Raw genomic sequence first — 25534 nt, 5'->3', positions numbered from 1 at the left:
AGCACCATTTTCTTTTTTTGAAGAGAGTATTTTCTTTAGTTTTGCTCCTTGAGGTAATTCTGACATTTGAATTTTCTCGTCTTATCATCGGTTTTCTTTTTGGTAAGCGAAAATCTCTGGTTTAATCTCTTGTTTGTTTTTTTTCGTTGCTTGTTGGTTTCTTTAATTACTTTGGATTGCTTGTTCCACACCACCCTCAAGTGGAGTTGTTTCCACCAGATCAGCTGACCTGCTGTGTTAGTAAATTCACCAATTCCGTTCGATCCATGTTATTAAGGGTTTGCATATCCACACCCAAAGCTGTTGCCACAGCCTCAATATCCAGTCCAAAGGATGCCAGTAGTTCAAGAAATCGCATCTCCTCCCCCGTCACCGGATTGGTTAGGGTGGGACAGGAATGATTGCATTGTGGCCAACTGCAACGTTCCAAGAGACGTAGGGAACACCTTTCTGGCACCCGGGGCACCCCACTGCGACGATTTATTTTCGAGGTATTGTTACGCCGTTTCTCCACCACCACCATAACCGGTTGTTCCTTTTGCAATTCTCTTTCCGGGTATGAGGTGTCTGTGGTATTATGTTCCTTTCGACGCCTCTGGCGTTTCTTGTGTTTTCTCCGCAACTTCTCCTGTTCGTTGCGTTTACGTTTTTGTTCCCGCCGCTGTTGCCTCTGTATATCTGTGGAATTCTCTCCCGGTCGTATGGCATTTGTGAGATTGCTCTCATGATCCACAGCGCCCTGATCGGCCATGTTGTTTTTACGGCGATTGCGTCTTTCTTCTCGCCTCTTCTGTTGTTCATGGCGCAAACGTTTGCGCTCTTCCCGCTCTGCTTTAGTTAGACGTTTACGCTCCACATTGTTGGCATTTTGCTTCTGATGGTTACGTTGCTTCTCATGGCGCCTCTTGGAGTCCTTGTGATTGATGGTGGCCTCTGTAGAACGTTTCAGCTTATCATGACGCTTCTTGCGTGGCCGAGTTGAATGTTCCCAACATCTAAGGGCTGTGGGCAGAGAAATGTCATCAATTTTCAAGGATAGCCATTCACGTTTGGAAAGCACCGCATGGCCTATGCAGGAGGGGGCAAATACTGCCGTAACATTATCCAAGGAGGAGCGCAATGCTCCACCCATGGCATGAATATAATTCCATTGATGAGGTGTAACAGGCGCCGCCACATTATCCGCCCGCATTTGGGCCTCATCGAAAAGCCATTGGAACACAAAGAGGGGAGCTGGAATTGAGGGAGAAAACAATTATTAATAGTCCATTTATTTTCAAAAAATCACTTCCAACTTACTTTTCAAGGTGGGATAGAGTCTATAGCCAAAATAACACCTCCATGGTTCCGATTTGTACTGTTCCACACAGGCCTCGGGCAGTAAACCCTTCCACAGCGACCAACCCTGGCGCACAGCCTCACTGGACGCCACAGCCGAAGGTGTATAGGGCTCACGATCCAAAAACCAACCCGAATCGCTAACACCTCTCACCGTCACTTGTAGCTTACGTTCCACTTGCAAATAATGGGCAATACGATCCAAATTTAACATCACACCCAAACCACCGGCGGAGGAACCCACCAGCAGCAGTTCAGCACCTGGTACACGACCCAAACCCATGGGTATTAGATCGGCAATGACTTGTTTTAGTATCAAAGCTCCCATAAAACGGAAAGGAAACTCCGAAGAATGGTCGAGTGTCGAGTTGGTGCCAGACCACGAATCACTGCTGCAGTAGGGCACCAAAACATGATTGGCACTGTGCCAATAGGGATTTTCCTCAGGCAGCGGCGATAAAATGCCTCCAACTGGAAAAAAAAAAAGAATATGTTAATTGAATTTCTCCCTCATTCACAAAATTTTCAACACTTACCATCTCTCGTCTCTGGCCAATCGGTGGAGGTCATCAGATGCCTCAGACGATTCCACCGTGCCCGACACGTTCTCACATCATAGCAATGCCAACCGCCTTCTAGAAAGACAATCCATTTCTTGGAGTTGGGATTCTTGCGCAAATAGAAACTCATTGCCGTACCATCGTTGCAGACAATGCTGCGATTCGAAAGCAGGGCCCGCTTCAAGGCCCTCACTCCCCCACCACCATGTTCACCATGGGCATGCGTCGCATGACTATTGTGGCCATGCACAGAATTATTTTCCAAAAAAGTACTCGGTTGGTCTCCACTCGAGGCATTTAGAGAATTCGCCAACGACGGATTGTGGAGCAACAGCGGCGAGACAAGGGCTGCATGTCGACTGCGCAAATGACTTTGGTGTGAGGGGGCAGCTTTGACTAAACAGTTCCCACTGCAGACGATGGCAAGTGTGAATAGCATGAGGAGTTGAGTTAGTTGTAGCACCCTGTGACACATGGCCACCCTGTGTGGATTGTATCGATGGCACAGACATTTAGGCATTGTTGGAATGATGATTTGTGGCGTTGTTTGTGAAGAGGATGTGGGGTGGTGTGTTGTTTGGCTATTCGTGTAGGTTTTGGTCTCTGCTAATGATGATGGGTTGTTTTTGTTGCTGGCTGTGATTGGTGTCTGCAATGAAAGGAAAGAAAAATACAGGGTGAGACATGATTTTTCTTGGTAAATTTAACAGTGTCGTCGTGTTTGGTAGCAACCCCAAACAAAATGTTTCGATATAATAGCCTTGCAGTATAGTGGAAACTGGGAATTTAAAAACAAACAGAAAATAACAAATTTTGCTAAAGGTAATCAAAAACAAAATGAGTAAATGCATTTAGGAAGCTTTAAAGTATACGTTCTTTTATTTATTTTTAAAATTTTTATATTTCAACGGTTAGAGAAAAGTTGGCCATTTGGATAGGGGTTTTAGGAAGATACTTAGAAAAATGGTTTAATTTTTCAATCCAAGTTTTTTTTTAAATATTGGTTGTCGCACTCATTTCCACATTTTGCATTATTATAGTATACATTTAGGCACTTCACTTCAAACACAACGACGGAACGACAAAAACTAAAAGAGTACTCAGAGTAGAATATGTTCGATTTTGGTGAGGATTTTACTCTCACTTAAAAACGAGCAAACGAGGCTCGAATTTAATTCAAATGAAATAGAGAAATTAAGAAATTTCGGAATTGGATCCATAATACCCTCAATAAAATATGAGGGTATGCACCTGGTCCAGAGGCTCAAAATGAACCCCACAACATTACTGACCCACCACCGTACTTCACTGTAGGCATATTTTTGGCAAGGAGCGCTTCATTTGCCTTTTTCCATGCATATGGTCTGCCATCTAAACCAAAAAGGTTAAAGTTGCTCTCGTCCGGGAACAGCACATTCTTCCAAAATGAAAAATCTTTTCATATATGTGCTCTTTGGCAAATCGCAATCTTACTTCTTGATTTCGCTTACTGATTAGAGGAATGTCTAGTTATATATATTTATATTTCTTATTGCTTGAGGGCAACATACTTTTCTCAAATCCTTTTCAGCAATTTTTGCGAGTTTCGATGCACTCAAAAATGGATCCATTTTGATCTGACGTAAAATATACTCGTCAACACTTAAGGTAAATATTTTATTATTTGCCGTTTTGGACTTATTTTCTACACATCCATCTGTTTTGAACAGTTTTATGATGTACTGAACTTTAGAACGGCTTCTATTAACAATCTCAAATATCTCACTTAGCTTAGATTTATGGTTTTTCACTTCAACAGCGGTTTGTCCTCGTTGCCTTCCAATTTTTTATTTTTTTAATATTTACGTTAGTAAATAACACAACTTGTGGAAATTTGTGCTAAATTAGCTCTTATGTACTACTCCAAATACATTTTCCAACAATCGTGTAAAGTTGGACACATTTCGAAACAGGGTTGCCGTATAAATGTAAGCTGTACGAGTTCAGCTTTTGCATAGAACTTGGTGAGTTTTAGAATAAATGCCATTATTTTGTTAAATAAATAAAAAAAGTAAAATTTTCTTCTGGTAGTGAATTTTAAACATATATATTTCATGAAAGAAGATTGTTTGCTAAGTGTAAGAGATTCGCTTGGAGCTACTGTAAGTTATCCTCAAGATGGATGCTGAAATGAGTTCAGCCTGGGCGAAAATTGGTTTAAGATCGTAGATGGGCAAATATGCAAGCTAGCGTTGATGTCTCTTATTCTCTGTCATACTTTACATTAATAAACAGACATATACGAATAATATTCTATAATTGTGTTTATAAAATAAGTTTTGAGCTTATGTTGGTAATATTTTAGAAATTTTTAAATGAGTTAAAATTCAACACAGGAAAGTTAATTCAAAATTCTCTTAAAATATCTCTTTCATTATTTTGCCCATCTTTTTTACGATATACTATCTCGACAAAGTCTGTTAAAATCTGGATTAACTCTTTAATACTACGTATCTGACTGCTCTTACAATATGCTCTCTTAAACTTCATTATGCCATTCGGAGATAAATTATATTGGTCAGTTCAGTTCTCTATCCCACTCTCTCGCTCTCTTTCTCTCTCTTTCGTCAAAATAAATTTAACATGAAAGAAAAATGTGTACTATGACGACTTGTTTTTGTTTATGAATGTGGCATGCGATGAGTATCTTTGTTTTCTGGTTATTCCTCTTCATTCCACAACGTCATGTTGTTGCAACAACAATAACAACAACAACGTGATTGGTAGTATTGGTTGGTGCTGGATGGAGCTGCTGCTGCTGATGGTAGTGGTTGTTATTGTTGTGAGTTGTGAATCGTTTTTGTCGTCGTCGTTTTCGTCTTCATTGTCGTTGTTTTTGTTGGCGTTGTTGCTGTTTTCTTGTTATTTGTTATTATTATTGTCTTTTCTGTTACTCTACCACTTTGGCGGAAAAACTCGCTTTGATCAAAATGCGAGCAAGAAGCTTTACGATAAGATCAAAGACATTTAACCGACAATGTTGACGATGATGATGATGACGACGACTACGACGACGGTGAACAACAACTGTTGATGATCATAATGTTGCTGTAGTTGTTATTGTTGTTGCTGTTCATCATAATCATCATGATCTTTGACAATGACGAAGTAAATAATTACCACAAACAATTTTTTTGGTGGATCTTTTGGCTGGCAGGTAACGTAGGGTTAGAGAGAGCGAGTTCGGTGGGTATTATCGTTTAAGGATTTTCGTAATTTGTGTATTTAACAAAATCAATAACCAGCCGCAATGAAATGTGGGGCTTTGTAGAGAAAAGTAATGACACTAAGCGGAATTTTTTTGTTTCCGATTGCAGCAAATTGAAATAATGCTATTTTATTGCAATGTTGTTTTTTGTTGTCTAGCAATGAGCGCCTCCTCCTCTCTCTCTCTCTCCTTTCCCCCGCCATCTAGTTTACTTTTAGAGATAGGTACGTAGGCACCTTACCTATCATCATCATCATTAAATGGAATGTTTGGAATTCCCCTCTACTAGTGTTTTGGGCATGCATGAATGAATGAAATATTGTTTGAATTGGAATTTACAATTTCTTGATAAGAGAGAAGCAGACTTGGAATGTGAAAGAGGTGTTGTCGCGCAGATAATAATATGTATCGCTACGCGAAGCTTGAGTTGCTCGAAAATGGATCATAGTTATTTCAGGTGTATTGAACTAAATATAGACTAGATCGATTCTCTTAAGACCTTTTTAGAGGAGCGCCAAGCGAAAATCGTACACTTAGCAAACAATTTTCTTTCATGCAATATATGATTGTTATCAAATTCACTCCCAGAAGAAAACTATATTTTTTATTAGTGTATAGGGTAATAGAACTAGCCATAGAAAAAAAAAGCTTATTTATTTAATAGAATAATGGCATTTATTCCAAAACTCACCAAATTTCTATTCAAAATCTAAACTAGTACAGCCTACATTATTTATATGGCAACCTTGTTTCGAACTCCGTCTAACTTCACGCAATTGTTGGAAAAGGTATTTGGGAAAGTTCCTAAATACTTATTTACCACCAATGTCCACGTGTTGTGAAATTTACTGACGTAAATATTAAAAAAATAAAAAAGCCGATCTACAGTTCAGTACATCATAAAACGGTTCAAAATAGATGGATTTGTAGAAAATTAATTAAAAAAGGCAAATAATAAAATATTTACCTTGAGTGATGAGAAGTATATTTTACGGCAGATCAAAAAGGATTCATTTTTGAGTGCACCGAAGCTCGCAAAAATTGCTGAAAAGGATTTGGGAAAAGTATGTTGCTCTCAAACAATAAGACATATACTGCATATGTCGAATTACAATGGAAGAAGAGCTAGACATAAACCTCTACCCAGTAAGCGAAATCAAGAAGTAAGATTGTGATTTGCCAAGGAGCACATATATGAAAAGATTTTTCGTTTTGGAAGAATGTGCTGTTCACGGACGAGAGCAAATTCCACCTTTTTGGTTTAGATGGCAGACCTTATGTATGGAAAAAGGCAAATGAAGCGCTCCTTGCCAAAAATATGAAGTCTACAGTGAAGCACGGTGGGGGGTCAGTATTGGTGTGGGGTTCATTTTCAGCCTCTTGACCTGGTGTATTGCATTTTATTGAGGGTATTATGGATCAGATCTATGTACTTTAACATTTTGAAAGAAAGTTTGCCTCCCAGTAAGCAATAGCTCGGTTATTGGCGAAGATTATTATTTTTATCAAGAAAATGATCCGAAACAAAAGACTTATAAAAACCTTTTAAATATCTACAGGGCAGGATGCATTCTGCATGTCTTGTAGAAAAGGAACAGAAATGCTTCTGGGTAGAGACAATTTCAGGGTTCTTCGGGGCAAACAATCTTTTGAAGATTTTCTACACAAAAGACAACCTCAAACTCAACTTTTCTTATATATCATCTACATGGAAGACCATAACTAAACAGTTTTAAAAGGTCTTTTCGGAAAGAAAAGTTGAACAATACCATATTTTAAATAGCATCCAGACAGAGTATTTTATTGGCCTTCTGGGCTTAATAATTCCTTAATTCAGGTTGAAGAACTCTTGGAGGCCTTGTGATAGAAGGCCTTCTGAAGTTCTCCTAGAAAAAAGTCCTTCCAAGGTCATCGGTCTGAAGCGACTTGTAGAGGAAAGATATTACGAAGGTTATCTGAAGAGAAGGTCTTCCAAAAGAAATCTGTAGAGAAGATCTTCCAAAACATTTGAAATTAGAGAGAGATCAAGAGAGAACGCCATGGGAAGCTCCTGTGGAAAGAAGATATGGAAACGATTTTTTGAAAACTGAGAGTGCCTTCGGAAGTTTGTGCGGAGAGAGATAAGATATTCTAAAATTCGTAGGAAGTGAAGGGCGATTAACAGGTAATTTCAGAAAAAACATTAACAGACATTTTTGTCCTATGGAGAGAAGATCTTCCAAAAATTAACATATTTTTGGAAGAGAGATAGAAGGCCTTCCGAAAGTTTCATGGCCGTGTGGAAAAAGGTTCTTAAAAGTTTTCTGCCGAGAAGTCACAGTTTTCAAGAATGAAGGTTTTTTTCAAAGAAGACTAGTTAAACGTCTTCAGAAGGATCATCGTGGCTTTTTAGGTCTTAAAAATATGCATAATGTCTATGGAGAGAATACCTATCAATGGTCATGTGGAAGTAAAATCGTTAACGGTATTCTGCAGAGAAAGACAGGCACAGATCGTTTGGAGAGAAGATCTTCCAAAAACCTTTGGGAATGAAGTGTTTTTTCCCTGCAAAAACGGCCAGTTAAACATCTTCAGAAGGACCATCATGGCCCTTTAGGTCCAGAAATATTCCGAATTTCTTTTTCTGATTGGAGTATTGTCTGTAGTTTCCAAAATCTACGCTACACTGTGGTATAAAGTCTTCGGGTGCTTTCGATAAGTTAAGACCGCTATACTAACCATTCAATAGCGATCATATTTGGTCTGATTTACTTCACACAAATTTCTAAATTTGCTAAATATGCCATTTTTTTTGCTTTTCTATTTAAGTTCCATGGGAAGCCTAAGAAACCTGCGACTCGTCGACAAGAATTTTGCTTATGAAAGGAATTATTATGAACAGATAGATAACCTACCCCCAAAAGGTCTCCTTAAGGTTTTCTAGGTATGGAATTTCTTCAATAGATCTCCCACAAATAGGAGCTACCTCATAGGTCTTCTATGGATAGAAAATCTGGAAAATATGTGTGTGTATAAAACATTTCTTAAAACTTATTAATTTTGTAGACATTAGAAACTGTCAAACTGCGTTCGAACTATCTTTAAATATTTATATCGGCAAATGCTACCAATTCGCTACTGTTTGAAATCCAACAACATTCCATAAATACCACACTTATATAAATGCTAATTAAAGCCAACTTATGAAAGGCTTAAAAGTGTTAAAGTGTGAATTCTTAAAGCCAATCGATTAAAATGGTAAACAAGAAAAAAGAAACACCGAACAATTTTCTGTTATGAGCGGCTTAATTAAGCTAAGAAAAAAATTCGCTAGTAACGTTGTTTCTGTAGCTGCTAAATGAGATGCTGGCGGCAAAATTTGCACTACAACTGTCCGGAGAACAACAACTCGTCTATGTAATTAATGACATATGGGTGTTGTTGCTGGCGTGCTCTGGTGGTGCTGGTAGATGGCGCCACCAGGAACAACAAATTGCTTTAATTAAACAAATCACGATCACGTTTAAAGCTGCCGCAAATGTTTCTGTTCTCTAGCCGCCAGCCGCCAACTAAAAAATAACATTAAAGATCAGGCGGTCGGTCACCCAGTCAGTTCGTCCATTTGCTTAGGGTCCAATTTAATATAGCACACATATTAATTATAAATGGGCCAGAGAATAGCACAAACTTAGAATATTGTCAATAAAATTTTAATTAATATAATTTATTATAAGACGTTTGGGGAAGGGTGTGTGTGGGGGGAGGGGAGGTGTAGGAGAGGGGCTGATTGCTTGGGTGCCTTGACACATTGAAAACATTTTCCACGATCACTGGTTCTAGACTTTGTTCTTTGATTTGTTTTCTTTCTCGTCTGTTGCTGTTGTTGCTGTTATTGTTATTGTTGTCCAACAAGCGCCATTTAATTAATACGCCTTAGCTGGCTGCCGCTTGTCGGGCCAGGCCTTGGATCAAAGAGTTTTCTTGCGCTGACGTTGCTGCATTTATTCTGTCAGCCAAGACAGTCAGTCGGTCAATCATTGAGACAAACAAAAACAACAACAAGCTACGCGATCATTGATTGATGTTGATAGTAATGTGCGGCAGGCGGAGGCAACAACAACAACAACCACAACAAAATAAATATCAAAACAAGTAAAAAAACATTTAGTTTCGGCCGGGCCGAACTTTTAATACCCTCCACCATTGGGTAAAGAAAACTTTTTTTTATAAATTTTTTACAAAAAGCATCAAAATACCGAATATCGGGAGATACTGTTATATGGTGGTTATACCAAAATGTGGACCGATACATACAATGTTTCGCCATCGCAGCTGACCTACAAATACCAAATTTTACACAAATCCGTGAAAAAATGGGGCTAAAATCATCAAAATTACGAGTATCGGGAGGTATCGTTATATGGGGGTTATATCTCATTTTTAATACCAACCATCCTAGACACAATACAATTTTTTCTGCGAAATTTTGAAGCGCTACGTCAGATAATGTGGGCTGTATCGTGATTTCGACAGACAGACGGACATCGTTAAATCGACTTAGAATATCATGCTGATCATGAATATATATCCTTTATGGGGTCTACGACGAATATTTAGGTATGTTACAAACGGAATGACAATGTTAATATTCCCCCCTTTTCAAGGTGGTGGGTTTAAAAAACTTGATTTAATTAACTACTGATTCTCTTTCACTTTTCTCTCTTGCTCTCTCTCTCTCTCTAGCTCCTTCTCAGATCTTGAAATTATTTTCCTACTTTTACTCACAATAGCGCCGCTGTGGTTTTTGTTTTTGTTTTATAGAACAACAAATCCATGTATCTTGTCAAAATGTCTGTCCACTTGTCTAACTGTCTGTCGGACTGCCTGAATGAATGAATGTATGACTGGCTGGCTGGCTGACTGACTTGTTTCTGCTTCCAAGGAATGTTGTAAATTACCGGGGAACCAAAGTTGCGGTTGTTTATTGTCAAATGGTAATTAAAATGTCACAATCGGGCGAGAGAGCGCACAACCTTGTCAACATTCAAAATAGATGACAAGAACATGGTGAATGGATGGATGGATGGATGAATGGGTGGGTGGTTAGAGAGTTAGTGAGTGAGTGATGTGTTCTATTGTACGAAGTCAGCTGTGGATTACAAATGAATGGGTATTCAGACGTACGCTTACATGAATAGTGGGAATATCTATATCTGGATGTATATGTGCAGAGAATCAATTGAGATATTTTTTAAAAAAGAAAACAGAGTAAAATTCCAATTTCGCCGTCAAATCGTTTTACAAGAATTTTATGAGAGGCATAAATAAACTTTCTTAAGGTTTTTTTTTATGGAAATCAAACTTATCCTTTTGAAAATATTATCTAATATGAAATAACAGAAAGGAGATCATATAGGTCTTTTCTTAAAAGAAGACCTCATATGGATCTTTAAATGTGTTTTAATTAGAAAATACCTCTTAAATGTCTTCTATAGAGATCAGGTATCTTAAAGACTTTGTCTTCTATGGAGACCAGATCTCTTAAAGACCAGATCTCTTAAGAAAGCAAGAAGCTCTTTAAAATTTATTCTATTGTGGGCAAACTCCATCCACAATCCTCAAAGGTTTCCTATCAATAAAAGACATCTCAAGTATATTCTATAGGAAGATGACTCCTAAACGTCTTCAATAGAGGGGAGACCTCTTGAAGGCCATCTATGGAGGGCAGATCTCTAAAAGACATTTTATGGAAAGAAGGCCACTGAAATTTATTCTATTCCTTTTAAATATTATTCAGAAACCTACAAGGGTTTCCTATCAATAAAAGACATCTTAAAGCTCATCTATAGGCGGAAGGCTTCTTAATGTCTTCTGTGGAGAGAACACTTCTTATAGACCTTTTTTTAGAAGGAAGATCTCTTGAAGGCTTTTTAGAGAGCTCATATGGGGAGAAAGATTCTTGAAGGTCTTATATAGGGAGAAAATCTTAAGATCTTCTCCGGAAAAAAATATCTTTTAAAGGGTTTTTATATAGGGAAACCTCTAACAGGTGCTCTATGTAAAGAAGATATGTCAATGGTCGCCCAAGGATATAAAACCCCTTAAAGACCGTCAATGAAGACAATAAATTTTAAAGGTCTCCAAGATAAGATAAGACCTATTTAAGGTCTTTCAATAGGGTTAGACATCTAAAAGCTCTCCTATATAGGTAAGATCATTTAAATATAAACAAAAGCTATTTTATTTAGATAAAAGGAAAGACTTTAGAGGAAAGACCTTTTACGGCCTTTAATAGAGAGATAGCCTTTGAAGATCTTCTTTAGAGAACATATTCTTTAAAGGCCTCTACAGAGGAAACTTGCCATAAAGGTCTTCTATATAGGAAAGACATTTGAATGGCCTACGGATCTTCTACAAATCTTCTATAGGAAGAAGGTCTGCAATTGAAGAATATCTTTTGAAGGTCTCCTATAGAAAGTTGGATGTTTCCCGAGAGTCTTAAAGGGCCCTTAAAGGTATTCTATATATATGCAAGAAATTTGAAAGGTATTCTATAGAAGGGAAAAAATGTCTCCCGTAGGAAGAAGAACTTTGACAGGTCTCTTTGACAGGTTTCTTTGACAGAGAGTGGGTCATTTAAAGGCCATCTCTACAGAAGATACTTCTAAAGGGCTAGAAGAACCTCTAAAGGTCTTTCACACAAAAAAATTCAGGAATCTTTTGAAGGACTTCCAGGCAAAAGATCTTCTAGTAAAAATATGTTGTAAAAATACCTTGTAAAGGCCTTGTATTATAAAAATACAATTGAAAGACTTTCTCAACGGAAAAAAGTACCTCAAAAAGGTCTTTACAAAGAAGAAGTCCTCTGAAAGGTTTTATTTAGTAAAAGGTCCTTGGATAATCGTCTATAAAAATATATTCAAAAGGTATCCTATAGAAGCAGACTTATTGAGAGTATTTTATATATTCAGACAGAAAAAACTTTTAGAGGTCTTCTATGGATCAAAGTTATTTTGATAGTGTTCTAGAGACAGATAGGTTTTCAAAGATCTCCTATAGAAAAAATAGTTTCCCATTGAGATTGGCGCTTTAAGCAGGCCTGTTGGAAAGTATTCTTTAAGAAAATCCTTTTAGGCATTTAAAAAAAGAGAAGAAGGTCTTCTATAGAGAAAATACATCTTAGATATATTCTAGAAAGAGAAGACCCCAACAATTTAGAGAGTGTAAGGGATGGAGAAGACCTCTTAGGGATCTTCTTTAAAAAGAGTATTCTCAAAGAAATCTTCCAAAACAGATAATATCTTCTTTTTTTATTAGGGTTTCCTCCATAGCTCGAACCACAAACTCTTTCCTTGTAAGTTATTTTCCAAATATCCGTTACAGACTTTACGTATTGATCATTTCCGACAAGCTTGATTAGCAATCTCCAAAGCATAACAACAATATCACCAATACTTTGGCTTTAAAACCCATTTTAACGTTACCTTTGGCGTTAGGAACTTGACGGTGGCGGCAAAGATCAAAGTCCGACAAAGGTTAGCTTATGGGCAAGAACAAAACATTTAAAACAAAAGCAGTATTTGTTGTTTAACAACGAAAAAAAAAAAAACAACAACAAAAATTAAACCAAACCACGTATTTTACACAAAGTTTGTCTGTCTGTATTTTGTTGCTCTCTTTTGGTTTTATTTGCGCGCGCGCAGGCACAAAGCCGATCACAGCTACTGTGTACGACATCTATCTCATCAAGATGAACAAGCGGCCCTTTTCAAGTGCCCGCATTTGAGCCAAAGACAAAAAAGGGCGGCTTCAAACTTGTTGGACGTCAGACGTCTGTCTATTAGCCGTTTTATCATCACCCCTTTTCGGCCTAATCACTGGCGCTATGAAATCAATTTAGAATGTCTGGCAGACGCCGTTCATTTGAATTTTATTCAAATTGAATTTGATGCGTTGAAATGAAATTGTGCTGCTGACGTTTGTCAAGCCAAGCTGCCGAACGACGACGACAGCTATCTACTTTGTATTTGATAGCTACTGCTGCTGCTGCTGGTCGCCCGCGCTTTTGTTGCTTTGATTGGTGTGGGCTATTTGCTTTGCTTAATTATTTGTAGGCCTTTTGATCTGCGGTGGATTTGTTTCGGGATAGGGCAAAAAAAAAAATAAAATAATATTATAATCACCACTAACAATGCCTCCACCAGCACCAGCACCACCACCGCTGCCGCTGCCACTACCAATCACGAGAAAAAGCGGTAAAAATCAAAGCTGAGACAAAAAAGGCCGCCTTAATGTTTATTTGCTACAAAAACGTAGTGATCTATGTGTGTGAGTGTGTGTGTGTGTTTGTTTGTGCATTTTGTCCAAGTTAATTAAGAAATGTTTGTTTAAATTTGGTTTATATGGAAAACACTGTGACAGGCCGCCACAAGATGTACACCGGGCGATATAGGGCTGAGAGATACCCGTTCTCTCACCCCCCATCCCCTTTCCCCAAGTAATCTAAATATGGTAGGGCGATCGACAAAACGTTTATTTAAATGTGTGGTACAGATCAAAGCCTATGAAAATAAAAAAATAAATAATTAAATTAGTTTTTGGTGATAACCTAAAATGCTACTCGTGTTAATTATCGACCCATAAAAAACGGAATAGAAATTTAATTCAGTAGTGAATATGCATTAATTATAATAGGAAAGCCTATGTATGCGCTGATGGTAGGCTAACGCAAAACCAGTAGTCCACTTGTTATTCATACAAATTAATTAACTCAAGATATGGGCTAATGTAAACAGGTCGAATTTATTTGATCTAAATAAATTAGGGAAGTGGAAAAATTCGATATTTTAAGGAAGCAGATTTAAAGACTGTCGTGGGAGATATGGGGAAAAATTATTAAAACAAAAATATTTCTAGACCTTTGAAAAGGATTTTTTTCTGTAGAAGACTTCAGCAAGGTCTCCAATTTAAAGAAGACTCGTTTGTAAACAAACAAAATGATCGTGTTTACTTGCCAAAGAGGTCTGCCGAAAGTGTGCACCTTCGCTTGGCCACCAGAACTCAAGCGCCGGTCATGGTGATTTGGCACTAACAAATATCAAAGTGTTGATCACCTCAAGCAAGCGCTTTGCCGGGCCAAAATACCGCAGAGCAACATTCGGGCAGCGTGTGATGGTTTCATTGGTCGTTTGAAGGCCATAATTCGTGCCAAAGGTGACCAATTCGAACAAATCTAAATTTATTCTAAAATTTGATGCTATTTCCGACATTTTTGCTTTCATTCAGTAAAATTTAAAAAAAATGTAAAAATTATGGGATTTGACTTTTTTTTAGTTTTTTTATCTCACCCTGTATGTACAGATGAATTTTCCTGCAGACAAATGACCTTCTAAAGCTCCTCCATTGAAACAAACAGTCAAAGGGTCTTCTATGAAGTGAGATCTTTTGAATTGAATGGGCCATATAGGTTCACGATTTTGGTATAGCCAAAATATAACTGTACCGGTTTTTTTTTTGGGCGTTTTAGTCACAATTTCAAAGAGAATTTTCTGTAAATTGGTATTTAAGAAACATGCCTGCAGAGAAATGTATATTTAGATTCTAGTTTTGGTATAGACCCCAAATTCCGTATTTTGATTTTTTCACTAGAATTCTTTCAAATTTGATATTTGGAGTTCGTAATGGGTACTACCTCCATTGACAGAAAATTTCCTGCAGAAATTCCTTATTTTGATTTTTTCACCAGAATTCTTTCAAATTTGAGATTTGGAGTTCGTAATGGGTACTTCCTCCATTGACAGAAAATTTCCTGCAGAAATTCTTTATTTTGATTTTTCACCAGAATTCTTTCAAATTTGATATTTGGAGTTCGTAATGGGTTCTACCTCCATTGACAGAAAATTTCCTGCACAGATCCAGGATTTCGTATAGCACCCATATAACGGTATCTCACAATATTCGGAATTTTTTTATTTTAAACCAACTATAATTATGAATTATCATCATAACCTCAAGGAGGACCTTGAAGAATGATTACATAAACTTTTCCACCCGTAATCTATTTTATATGAATCCCATTATCCTTCTACCCATCATGTTTTTTTTTTCATTCAATTCCCAATTCTTTCACACACAATATGTCTTACATAGTATGTTCCCCCCACTTTCGAACATTCCAAATCACACCTAAAATATGCTAAAACGCCACAATTCATAGAATACTCAGATTTATTTTATTATCTGGTTTCCTTTGCCGGTGTGTTTCCCCTCCCTTCCTCCCCCTTGGCCAGGTTAAATCAAATTCCCAAGAAACAAGGTAATAATGGAACTAAATAACAACAACACCTGTTACCCTCAGCTTCGAGAGACAGACAGACAGACAGACAGACAACGATGTCGTTTCTGGTTTCCTTAGAAATGCAAAAACCTCAAGGCTATGGCAAAAAGAAAACACATATCCTTTTCGTAGTAGTACTTGTTGTTGTTCCTGCTGTGGGTATTGTTGCTGCTTTGGGTAATGTTCAAAAGAAACCCGGCGAAACAGGTAATTCGGAAGCTGATACATTTCTCAAATGAAAGACAGCAAAAAAAATCAACGAAAAAGGTTTATGGCATAAATAAGAACAGTCAAAGGAAAGCAAGCCAAAAAAAAAAAAAACATGGCAAGAAATACACACACATAAACAGTTGGTGCATGTGTGTATGTATGTAGGTATGTTTGCCCATCCATTGAATTTCAGTTTGTACGATTTTCGCCTCAGTTGGCCATTGTTTTGCGCCTCCATCCATGGATGGTTAAAACGTATTTTCGAAATACCCCCAAACGAATCTGTGTGTGCGCGCACGCGTTTTGTTTTAAAGTTGTTGTGTGTATGTGTGTGTGTGTACCTTGGTGATTCTCTTGTATTAAGAGGTTCAAAGAGATATAACTTAAGCTGAACGCGCTAAGCCCGTGCCGTTTTTTACTTTGTATTCTACCGCCCGGTTTGTCGGCATGTTGCAAAGAAGGAATTAAACAAAACAAAAACAAAGATGATGCAGAAGAAGGCGACGAGGATGAGGAGGAGACGTGAGCAAGACACGTTGAGTTATATGAACTGAACAACAATAATAACAGAATACAATGACAAAAAAAACAATAAAAACAACAACAATTGTCCATTGGACCGGACAATGTTGTTGTTGTTGCTGATGTTTTTTTCACTTGGTTTTCGGCAATCGTTTTTTTTGTTCTGAAATTAAGTTTTGAGGACTTTTTACAGTGAAACAAATTGTGGATTTGGAGGGGAGGGCATCTAATGGACTAAGGAGCCTAGTATCGGCAAAAAAAAACCCTTCTTCTTGAAGTATTTCTAGGCAGGAAGCACCCTTTAAAGTTAATTACTAGATAAATGTTCTATTTGAAAACCTGGATAATCTGTTGAACTCATGCTGAAGATATTATTCTAAGGAAGATCAGTTATAAATCTAATATCCATAGAAGAGCTCTCAAAGATCCTATATTTACTGGAAATGACTTCAATTTGTTTTCTATCTTTAGAAGACACCTTAAAGGCCCTCTAATTTCTTGAAGGACTTTTTAGAGATTCTCTATCTTTTAAATGGACTTCTAAGGACAAATGTTTATAGAAAAAATGTCTTCTTCTAGAAGACACCTTAAAGGCCCTCTAATTTGAAAATATTTCTTGAAGGACTTTTTAGAGTTTCTCTATCTTTTAAATGGACTTCTAAGGAGAAAAGTTTATAGAAAAAACATCTTCAAAATCTTCTAAAGGTCTTCTATGGAGAAAGAAAGCCTTCTATAGGCCGTCAACAGCCAAATAATCTTTTAGGGTCATCTCAAGGCAAAAAATGTCTTGCAGATCTTTTACAGCACCAAATACCGGCCTCCTGAAGATAGAATACTTTGTACAGTTATTTTTTACAAAGAAGACCTACAAGAGATCGTCTAAAGCTAGGAGGTATTTTAAAGGTCATACATCGGTCAAGTTTTTTTTAGAGTTCTTCTAAAAATAGGTAACGTTTTTGAGGTCTTATATGGACAGAAGGCCTTTCACAAGTCTTCTTCAGAGGTCTTATAAAGCTGAAAGATTTTCAAAAGTTCTTACATAGAGAGAATAACTTCTAAAGCATCTCTACAGACAGAGAGGACCAGCAGGAACTATTCTATTGATTGAAGTCTTTGAATATAACTTTTATAGAAAAATTGAAGAGGGTAGGGGGACTTTTGGATGCAACCTATGGACAGGAGAATTTTTATAAGTTGTTTATGGACAACAGAGCTTTACACACAAAAGTGCTTTCCGTAGTCCTTTGTAAACAGAATATTTTGTGGAAGTCGGCTATGAGCAAAATAGCTTTAAGATCTCCTCTTTAGACAGAAGAGCTTCCGAAGTCTTCATTAGACATAAAAGCTTTTCGATTTCCTATATACATAGAAGAGCATTTAGAGGCTCTCCATACACAGACAGATGAACTTTGCGAGGCCTTCTGTGAAATAAAGAGCTTATATAGACAGAAGCTCCTTTATAGGTTTTCTATGGACTGAGTGCCTATTAAAGGTCCTTAATATACAGAAGACGATAAAGCTGTCATATGTATACAGAAAAGCTTTTAGATGTGTTATGTAGACATAAGAGCTTCACAGGTATTCTGTACACATACAAGCTTTAGAGGTGAAGTATCCACGGATGTACTTTTAGAGGGCCCAAAGAAGAGGAGGAAGAACTTGTATAGGTCTTCTAAACATAGAAGAGCTAAAGAACTTTTAGGGGGTTTTGAGACCTTTTAGAGGTCTTTTAACATTAGAGCTTTAAGAGGTCCTCTATAGACAAATTTCCAAATATCAATAGATTTCAATAGACTAAATAACTTTAGGGGTTGTCTGTAGACAGAAGATTTATTAGAGGCTCCCTGTAGACGGAAGACCTTGTCGAGGTCGTCTAGGGGTGTTCTATGGACGGAATAGCTTCCTTTATACACCGAAGAGCTTTTAGATAACATCTATAGACAGAAGACCTTAAGGAGGTGTTCAATGGACAAAACAGCTTCAGACGTCTTCCGAAAAACCTTGAACTTTCATTTTAATATATTCTCTGAACTAAAGACAGCCTTCCACAGCCCCCTAGAGCTTTAGATGAAGTCTATAAACAGAAGACCTTAAGGAGATGTTCAATGAACAGAAAAGCATTGGGAGGTGTTCTTCAGAGGTCTTGCTTCGACCTTCCTTTTGAATATGTTCTCTGTACTGAAGACGGTCTTCCAAAGCCCCCTAGAAAATCTAGTTTATTCAGAAGACCCCTCGATGGATTTCTATATATGTCCCTTATTATTCCTACCCAGAAAGATATTACCCCCTATTTTGAGTTTTCGTCGCTTTAGTCGTTCAAAAAAGAATTTTGGAGGGCTTTTTTGCTGGGCAACATGTTTTTGAAGGAAATTCTCTAATAGGTCCGAATTCGAAAAAACAGATACTGTGCCCCAGAAGCTATTAAAGTTTTATAAACATCCTGTTAAGGACATTTGAAATGGATGTTCTGAAAAAGGTCTCTCTGAGAAAACTTATCCTGAAACGAATTGTTAAGTTTATTCCCCTTTTCAACTAACCAATAGTTTTGATAACAGCGATTTTTTGAAAGCCAAATATGGGACCATCGACATTTTCCTGCCTTAAATTCAATAGATTTTTTTTTATAAAAAAGTGCCCTTATGTGTAAAAGCCTAAAGGTTTTATTAAAAACCTAATTTTCTATGATTGTCATTTCCAACTTAGCCTAATTTAAAAAAAAAGATTCCCTAAAGTTAAGTCATTTGTCCCCTCGAAATCAGCATGCGATCCCTTGCAATGAACCCATACCTTTAAAGACCTGACATTTTTGCACATTTCCAAGTGCCGCTTAAAATGCTATGCGATGCTGTATTATTATTAAAAGAAAGTCAAGTGGACAAGAGTTGGAAAAAATACCCATGTTTGAGCGGCAAGGCAACTACAAGAGTGCCGGCCTGCTGCTGCTGCTGCAACAGCAGGGAAGAAGAAATAAAAACGAGAAAACATCTCGTCATCGTAATCGCCATCCTCATCTTTACGGTTGTCGTATATATCAATGGGCGCATGCGCCCATTGATCTTTTCTTTGGCGGTAAACAGTAGCTGCTATCGCTGTCGGCTGAATGGCTGGCTGGCTGGTTGGATGGTTGGCTGACTGGATGTACGATCATCGGTCGGTGGCTTTTGGAAGAAGGTTAGTTAGGTTGTGTCGAACTGAATGGCCGGCTGGCTGGCTGGCCGGTTGGTTGGTTGCCGGGGCTAAATGGCGGCCAGCTTGAATTGGAGTGTCTGTGGAGTGTTGTTTTCCTCTTGGATATTTTGTTGTTCCCGCCGCTGTAGCTGTTGTTGTTGCATCCATACCATCATAATTTTTTGTTGCCTACATCTTCTTGCCTTTTTGGCTTTAACCTTTTTTTTGTGGGCTTTTATGCAGACATAAAATCGTCCAACGAGACAAATAAACTTCAACATCAAGACTTGGCGATATGCTTGGACGTTTGTCTGACTTTCAGCGCAAGCGACGAGTTTTTGTTGTTATTCTTATTATTATGGCTTTGACTTGGTTTATGAGGACTTGGTGGCTGGCTGGCTGGCTGGTTGGACTTACGGCCTGCCTGCCTGCCTGCCATCATCCTTAGGTATTTTGGATGTCTGTCTCTGGCCGGTCGGCCGGCTGGTTGGCTGCTGTGTGATGAGGGTTCTTGCCAACCTTGTTGCATTATTCTTCTCCATTTCTTTTTTTTTCCTTCGCTTAGCATTTTGAATATGGCATACTTTGTTGTTGTTATCAGTATTGTTTTGAGGTTATTGCTGCGGCTTCCACTTTGTATTTAGCCGGTCATTTGATTTGTTGTTGTTGGTGCTGTTGTTGCATTGCCGCCAACTTGAGTTGTTTATAATAAAGTTGCACGCAAAATATTTAGTATGCGCGGATTCCTTTAAATTGATTATAATTTAAGGGATTTGCTACCTAATTTCTTGTTGTTGTTGCCGCTGTAGTTGTTATGGCTTTACGAGATAATATCATTGCAATGTTGTTGTTGTTGTTGCTGCTGCTGCTGTTTTTGTCTTTGCCAAGGAAATCTATACACAAATTGTGGTTTTCTCTCAACGATTGACCAGCCAACCAGCCAGCCAGTAATCAAGTTAAGTCCAAACAAGCAACAACCACTTGCCTTCAATCTTTACAACGCTCTATATAGCCAGCAGATAGCTGGGTTGTCTAGCAAATACCCCCGCCACCCCTACCAACACACTATCCCAACTAAATCGTTGGCTTTGATTTTTTCGCCGTACTTTTTTTTCTTCAAAGTTATTGACGTTGGCGGCGTTATTCAAAGCCTTTGAAGCAGAAAACCCGCTCGCTCAAGCTATCTATCTATGAAAAACTATTGATGCCTATAAGCTTTTTAATAATAGTTTCAAATTAAGTTGTCTATATTTATATTCATAAATTCCATGACAGCTGAAATATGAGCGTAATTGAATGGCAACAACCGCAGCAGCAGTAGTTCTATTGCGGTTGGCGTTTTGGTTTTTTTTGTTTTTTGTGAAATAGAGAAATAAAATACAACAAACGTTTTTGAAAAATTTGATATATGACCAGCAATTATGATAGCAAGCAATTTTATAGTTCGATTAACTAATGTGACAAAGATATGATGAAGATATTTGGCGATTAAATCAAGGGGGGGTGGATAGATCTCAGTTTTCAATTTTCGTTTGAAAATAAATTATGAATGGATATATTTAATTAAAATGTTATGGTCCATTTGGTTTTTTCAAATCCTAGGCAACAATGCAAAGAGGGAAATTGGCGGAAGTCTCAGATTTAAACGTTTGGCATGGTTCACTTGACCTAAAAATTGTTGTCCGATTGTTATGCAATTTTGGGTAAAGGAGCTTTTCACTTTAGGTGCAGAATTTGCCAAAATAAATTTTCGTTCTCTATCGCGCTGTCTCTCAGCAAGAAATTGTACTCCATGCCGAAATTATTCGATTTTGAGGCTCAAAATCGAAGAAACCCATCTTCCCTTGATTTGATTTAAAAGAATTTGAATATTACGACTTACGTAGGTATTCGTACATAGACCTTCGATTAATCGACTTTTGGAATTGGAGAGTCTAAAATCGATTTTCAAGTCAACAATAGATCTTGTCATTTGTCTGGCAGAAATGCACCTTAAAAATATAAAATTGAAAGGATCTTTATCGACTTCTTTTAAAAAACCAAAGGCAAAAATCCACTTTTAGCTAACTGCACAAAATCGAAAACTCGACTTTTTTGTTGACTTCAATTTAAAAAAATATTTGCTTTCACTGCTTCTTTGTAGCCATTAAATATTCGAAAATTCGCCATTACCCATCGTTTGCAATACTCTTTTTCAGGAAACATAATTGTTTTCTCTTACTTCTTTGTGACAATTAAGTTTTTAAAATTAAATTTAAAAATATTATTTTTATATATATATTTTCAGAAATCATCCTCCCTCATCAATTCTCGATTGGAAAGTGGAAAACTATAATCACATTTTGGTAAGTGGTCTTTTAAAACTAGATTTTCTAAAGCTGACAAGCTCAAAAGCGATATTCCGTCCACTAAGTTGGAAACGTAATTCACCATCGACATACAAAATAATATTTAAATTACAAGCAAATTGGGTTCATCCCTACTCATAATATTTTCAAGTCCTTCTGTTCTGTTTTAGAAATCCAGAGGTCCTAAAATTATTACTCTGCGAGTTCTTTTTTCTCAAGACCACACCATTTCCACCAGCCCTGTTTCAAAATTCCTATCAATTGTCTTTTCTCCAGCTCTAACATAGATGAATTTGTGGTTTGACTCACATCCGTCTTGACCAAGCATTGATCCTCTTATGTCTAAACCACTGTTCTGCCATTTTTACACATATCCACACAACTGCCAAGGAGTTTAGGAGCACTGAAATTTGCTTCAAAAATAAAATTTGGTACAGATTAAATCGAACTCCTCACCTTATCTGTTAGTATAAATCAGGATACTGCACACCCACTTTCTAAGCGTTTAACAATTTCAGTAATCCGTAAATTCGGATTTTGTTGATTCGCTCTCCTCCAGCTCTATTGTAGATTACTCAGTTTACGTGGCACCCAATACTTTTCCTTCTGCTTCTTCTTGGCTAAATATTAAACCTAACTTATCTAAACTCGAAGTCACTGCTCTGCGATATCACTCAAATGGCAAGTCCATCAGATCTGTTGAAGAATTTCAGTCCTTCTTCTTGTTAATTCTCCCTTCATCTTATCATCGGCAAATTACGGTAAGTAGTCCCCTATACTTCCGTCCTGACAAAATATTAATCCTTTCATATGAAAACACGAAGCTGTAATACTTCTTTTCAGCGCTTTCATAAAGTGGCGCCCAATACTTCTCTTATGTCTAAACTTGAATCATGTCTAAACATGAAGTCACTGCGCTCCTATTTTCAATAAATTTGCATTTATCTAGCTGCAGATTCCAATCAGTGCAATACACAACAAATGGCAAGTCCTCCTTAAGTAAAGATCTTGTCAATTTTCTGGCCTCCAGACCTTTCAAGGACAACTCTGCTTGAGTGGCGTTCAATACTTAAGTCCCGACAAAATATTTATCCTCATGGCTAAACATAATGTCGGGAACACTTCGTATCCTACAAAAATTTAACTCTTTGGGAAGATGCCACTTTTTCATTGGTCCTTCTGCCTCCTGATATCCCGTTCTGGCTATATATTTATCCTCTCATGCCTAAAAATGAAGCCAAGACATTACGCCGCCACTTTCCAACAACTATTTTTGTTTAAACTAAATATCGAACCAAAAATAAAATTTGAACGGAATCATCTGTGAATAATTGGTCAATATAAGAACTTTACTGCGCGAGTAAGACCGTATCAAATTTAAAATGTGCATTCAATTATGGGTTGAATGATCTAACGGCACAACAAACCCCGTATTTCGCATGTAAGGTGGTATCTCCGAGTTTTTCTGAAAGCTGTAGAAACCTTCCTTTTGCTGTAGCAGGTATAAAGTCAATATGTCATTTGATGTAATATTTCTCAAGTATTTTATCGAGCTCCTCACTTCAACAATGCTAGAAGCTAGGATTTTATGTCCAAAGTAACAAAGAGGATTAGATCTCCCGAAGTCGAAGAGAATTAGATCATTTGTAGAGCAAATCATTGCAGAGCCTCCGAAGAAGAAATGCTTCCAAAATACCAAGAAATATAAACAAAATCACCTAAAAATGAGTAGGTTAACAATGAAGTGTCAATCTTGCAAACTTCAGGGGTTGTTTGAATATTATTTATTTTTAAGGTGCTGCTGTAGGCATATTTGCTTAAACTTGTTCTAATTAAAATCATCTCATTTATTTTCTTTTTGACGTTTCATTGGCTTTTTTTTCCAACAAAGTCAATATTGATTTTATGACAATTAAAAAAAAATCCAAAAACTTACCTCCGAATGATTATTTTTAATCCATTTAAAAGTTTCAGGATTCATGACGTTGCAAGTATGGTCTGATATTTCATAAAATTCCTTCAAATTTGACATTTTTTCCTTAAAAATTATTCCTTTTTTTTTGCGATTTTATTTTCAAGAAATTTTCCGATTTCTTTATCTATTTGTGGTCAAAATATTTCAAACATTATCACCAATTTCACTTATTGTAATCGATTTTTTTTAACAAAGATTCTAATTATTTTTTACAATTTCTCCTCCATTTATTTTTCGCACTTCTTTTTGGCTGGACAAATTTGATTTTTTTCTCCTTTGAAGTTGTTTTTTCAGATTTTTCACTCACTTTTCTTCTTTACATTGCAAATGAGTTGACGTTTTTTTTTTTTTCTTATTTTTTGCTTTGTTTGAAAGTAGATCAATTAACACTTTAACATCAAACGATTTATTTTCCGTTACCGCGAAGCTAATACGATGCGGCGAATCGAAATCGTTTTGTCTTCTTGTTTTATTTTGAAAATGTAACGTTTTTTGCAGAACAAATTTTTCTACCGAACACACATCCGTTCAGCTTGATCAATCGTTACGGAATGAACGACACTGGTGACTTCGTGAAGTGATCTACCAACGACGCGCGCGCTCTAAAACAAAACACAACCAAAACCCCCGAAAAAGATCAGACAAATACGAAGGCGGCGGCGGCATTGATCGGTAATCTTTTCTTTTTTGGTGGCACAGCAAGAAAAGGAAATCGACAAGGAAACCGTCACAGGTAGAGTGTTGCTCTTTTTACAACAAAAAAAACAGAGAGAGAGAGAGGGAGAGCGCTGAAGAGAGAATCGACAATTGTTGTAAGAACACGTTGGGACTGAAACGCGAGAAGAAACAACTTGGAAACGAACCAGCCACACTCATTCTCAAACAAATCTGTTGCATTGTTTACGTTTTTTCTTCGGGTTTTCCAGCAGCCATAGCAGGTCAAACGATTTGTTTAGAATGAGCGAAATAACAACAAAAATAATAATTGAACATCGAAAGAGGAATAAAGAAAATTGTAGAATCCGATTACGGTAATGTGAGTGTGTTTTGTTGATTGAGTATACTTGAGCATATATGCTCCGCATTGAGGTTTGTGGGTGGTGGTTGTAGTGCGGCGTCGTTTCAATGGGATTAGCATGTCGCATTGGACATTGCATGGGTACCTCACATTCATACATAACTGGAAAACTAAGTAGTTTAAAAGAGAGATATATAATTAATGCAAAAATGTTATTGATCGGATTAGGATACATAGTCGTACTGTAAATCCACTTTTGGATTCGCTTCTTGTCTCCCAAAAAAAATTGACTTTTCGATCTTTTGATTTTGTGAAATAAGTTAAAAATTGTGACTGCGAAATTGCCATGATTTCTAACGAAAAAATATATTCAAAATTATGTTTTTGCCTTGTTCTGATCTACTTATATCTTGTTGTATATCCTTGTGGAGTATTGTTCACACATTCCTATTTATTAATGTCTCGCTCAGTATTATTCTCGTATATCCATGTTAAGCCTTGTTTGAATACGCATTTATGTCTCTCGTCGTAGTATCCTTGCATATACTTGCTGGACATGGATTAAATACATGTCAAGGTTCTTTCCGGTAGAATTCTTATACAGGGTGAGATGAAAAAAAAAACTGCAACCAATTTCAGACTGCTGTCATTACAAAGCCACTCGTCCGACAGCTCTTAAAATTATTCCAGTGACAGCTCATATAGTTTACAAGCGTATTAAAGCATTTTGGTGAGAATTTTCCAGAAAAAAAGTGATTCGTGATGGAACTCAAGCGTGATTTCTTTATATTTGGGTGGAAAACCACCAGTGGCTACCGTTAGAGCACTCCAGC

At 37.2% G+C, this 25534-nt stretch overlaps 2 protein-coding genes across 5 annotated transcripts in view; one reads left to right on the top strand and one right to left on the bottom strand.

Moving 5' to 3' along the window:
- The window catches only part of LOC131804467 (protein sidekick-like), a 360538-nt gene that overhangs the window by 8131 nt on the left and 326873 nt on the right, over window positions 1–25534 (top strand). For all 4 annotated transcript variants that reach the window (XM_059127399.1, XM_059127397.1, XM_059127398.1 and 1 more), the window contains exon 2: window positions 21648–21705. The gene's annotated coding sequence lies outside the window, so the exon portion shown is untranslated. The remainder of the gene's footprint in view (window positions 1–21647; window positions 21706–25534) is intronic.
- LOC101891445 (palmitoleoyl-protein carboxylesterase NOTUM) lies at window positions 8–24334 on the bottom strand. Its single transcript, XM_011292267.3, has 4 exons — window positions 23645–24334; window positions 1875–2547; window positions 1300–1809; window positions 8–1233 (listed from the first exon to the last, which is right to left on the bottom strand). The coding sequence occupies exons 1-4, from the start codon at window positions 23738–23740 to the stop codon at window positions 221–223; spliced, it is 2292 nt and encodes a 763-aa protein (XP_011290569.1). The 5' UTR covers window positions 23741–24334; the 3' UTR covers window positions 8–220.

The sequence above is a fragment of the Musca domestica genome, unplaced genomic scaffold (genome assembly GCF_030504385.1).
Source record: "Musca domestica strain aabys unplaced genomic scaffold, Musca_domestica.polishedcontigs.V.1.1 45, whole genome shotgun sequence".
NCBI classification, from domain to species: Eukaryota; Metazoa; Arthropoda; class Insecta; order Diptera; family Muscidae; genus Musca; species Musca domestica.
Note: the sequence above shows the minus strand (reverse complement) of the source record. Positions and strands in the feature narration are given on the sequence as shown.

Coding starts and splice junctions, on each gene's coding strand:
- LOC101891445 (XM_011292267.3), bottom strand. CDS start 23,740: ATGTCAAATTTGAAGGAATTTTATGAAATATCAGACCATACTTGCAAC. Junction 1,810..1,874: donor TTGGCCAGAGACGAGAGATG/GTAAGTGTTGAA, acceptor TTTTTTTTCCAG/TTGGAGGCATTTTATCGCCG. Junction 1,234..1,299: donor ACTCTATCCCACCTTGAAAA/GTAAGTTGGAAG, acceptor CCTCAATTCCAG/CTCCCCTCTTTGTGTTCCAA.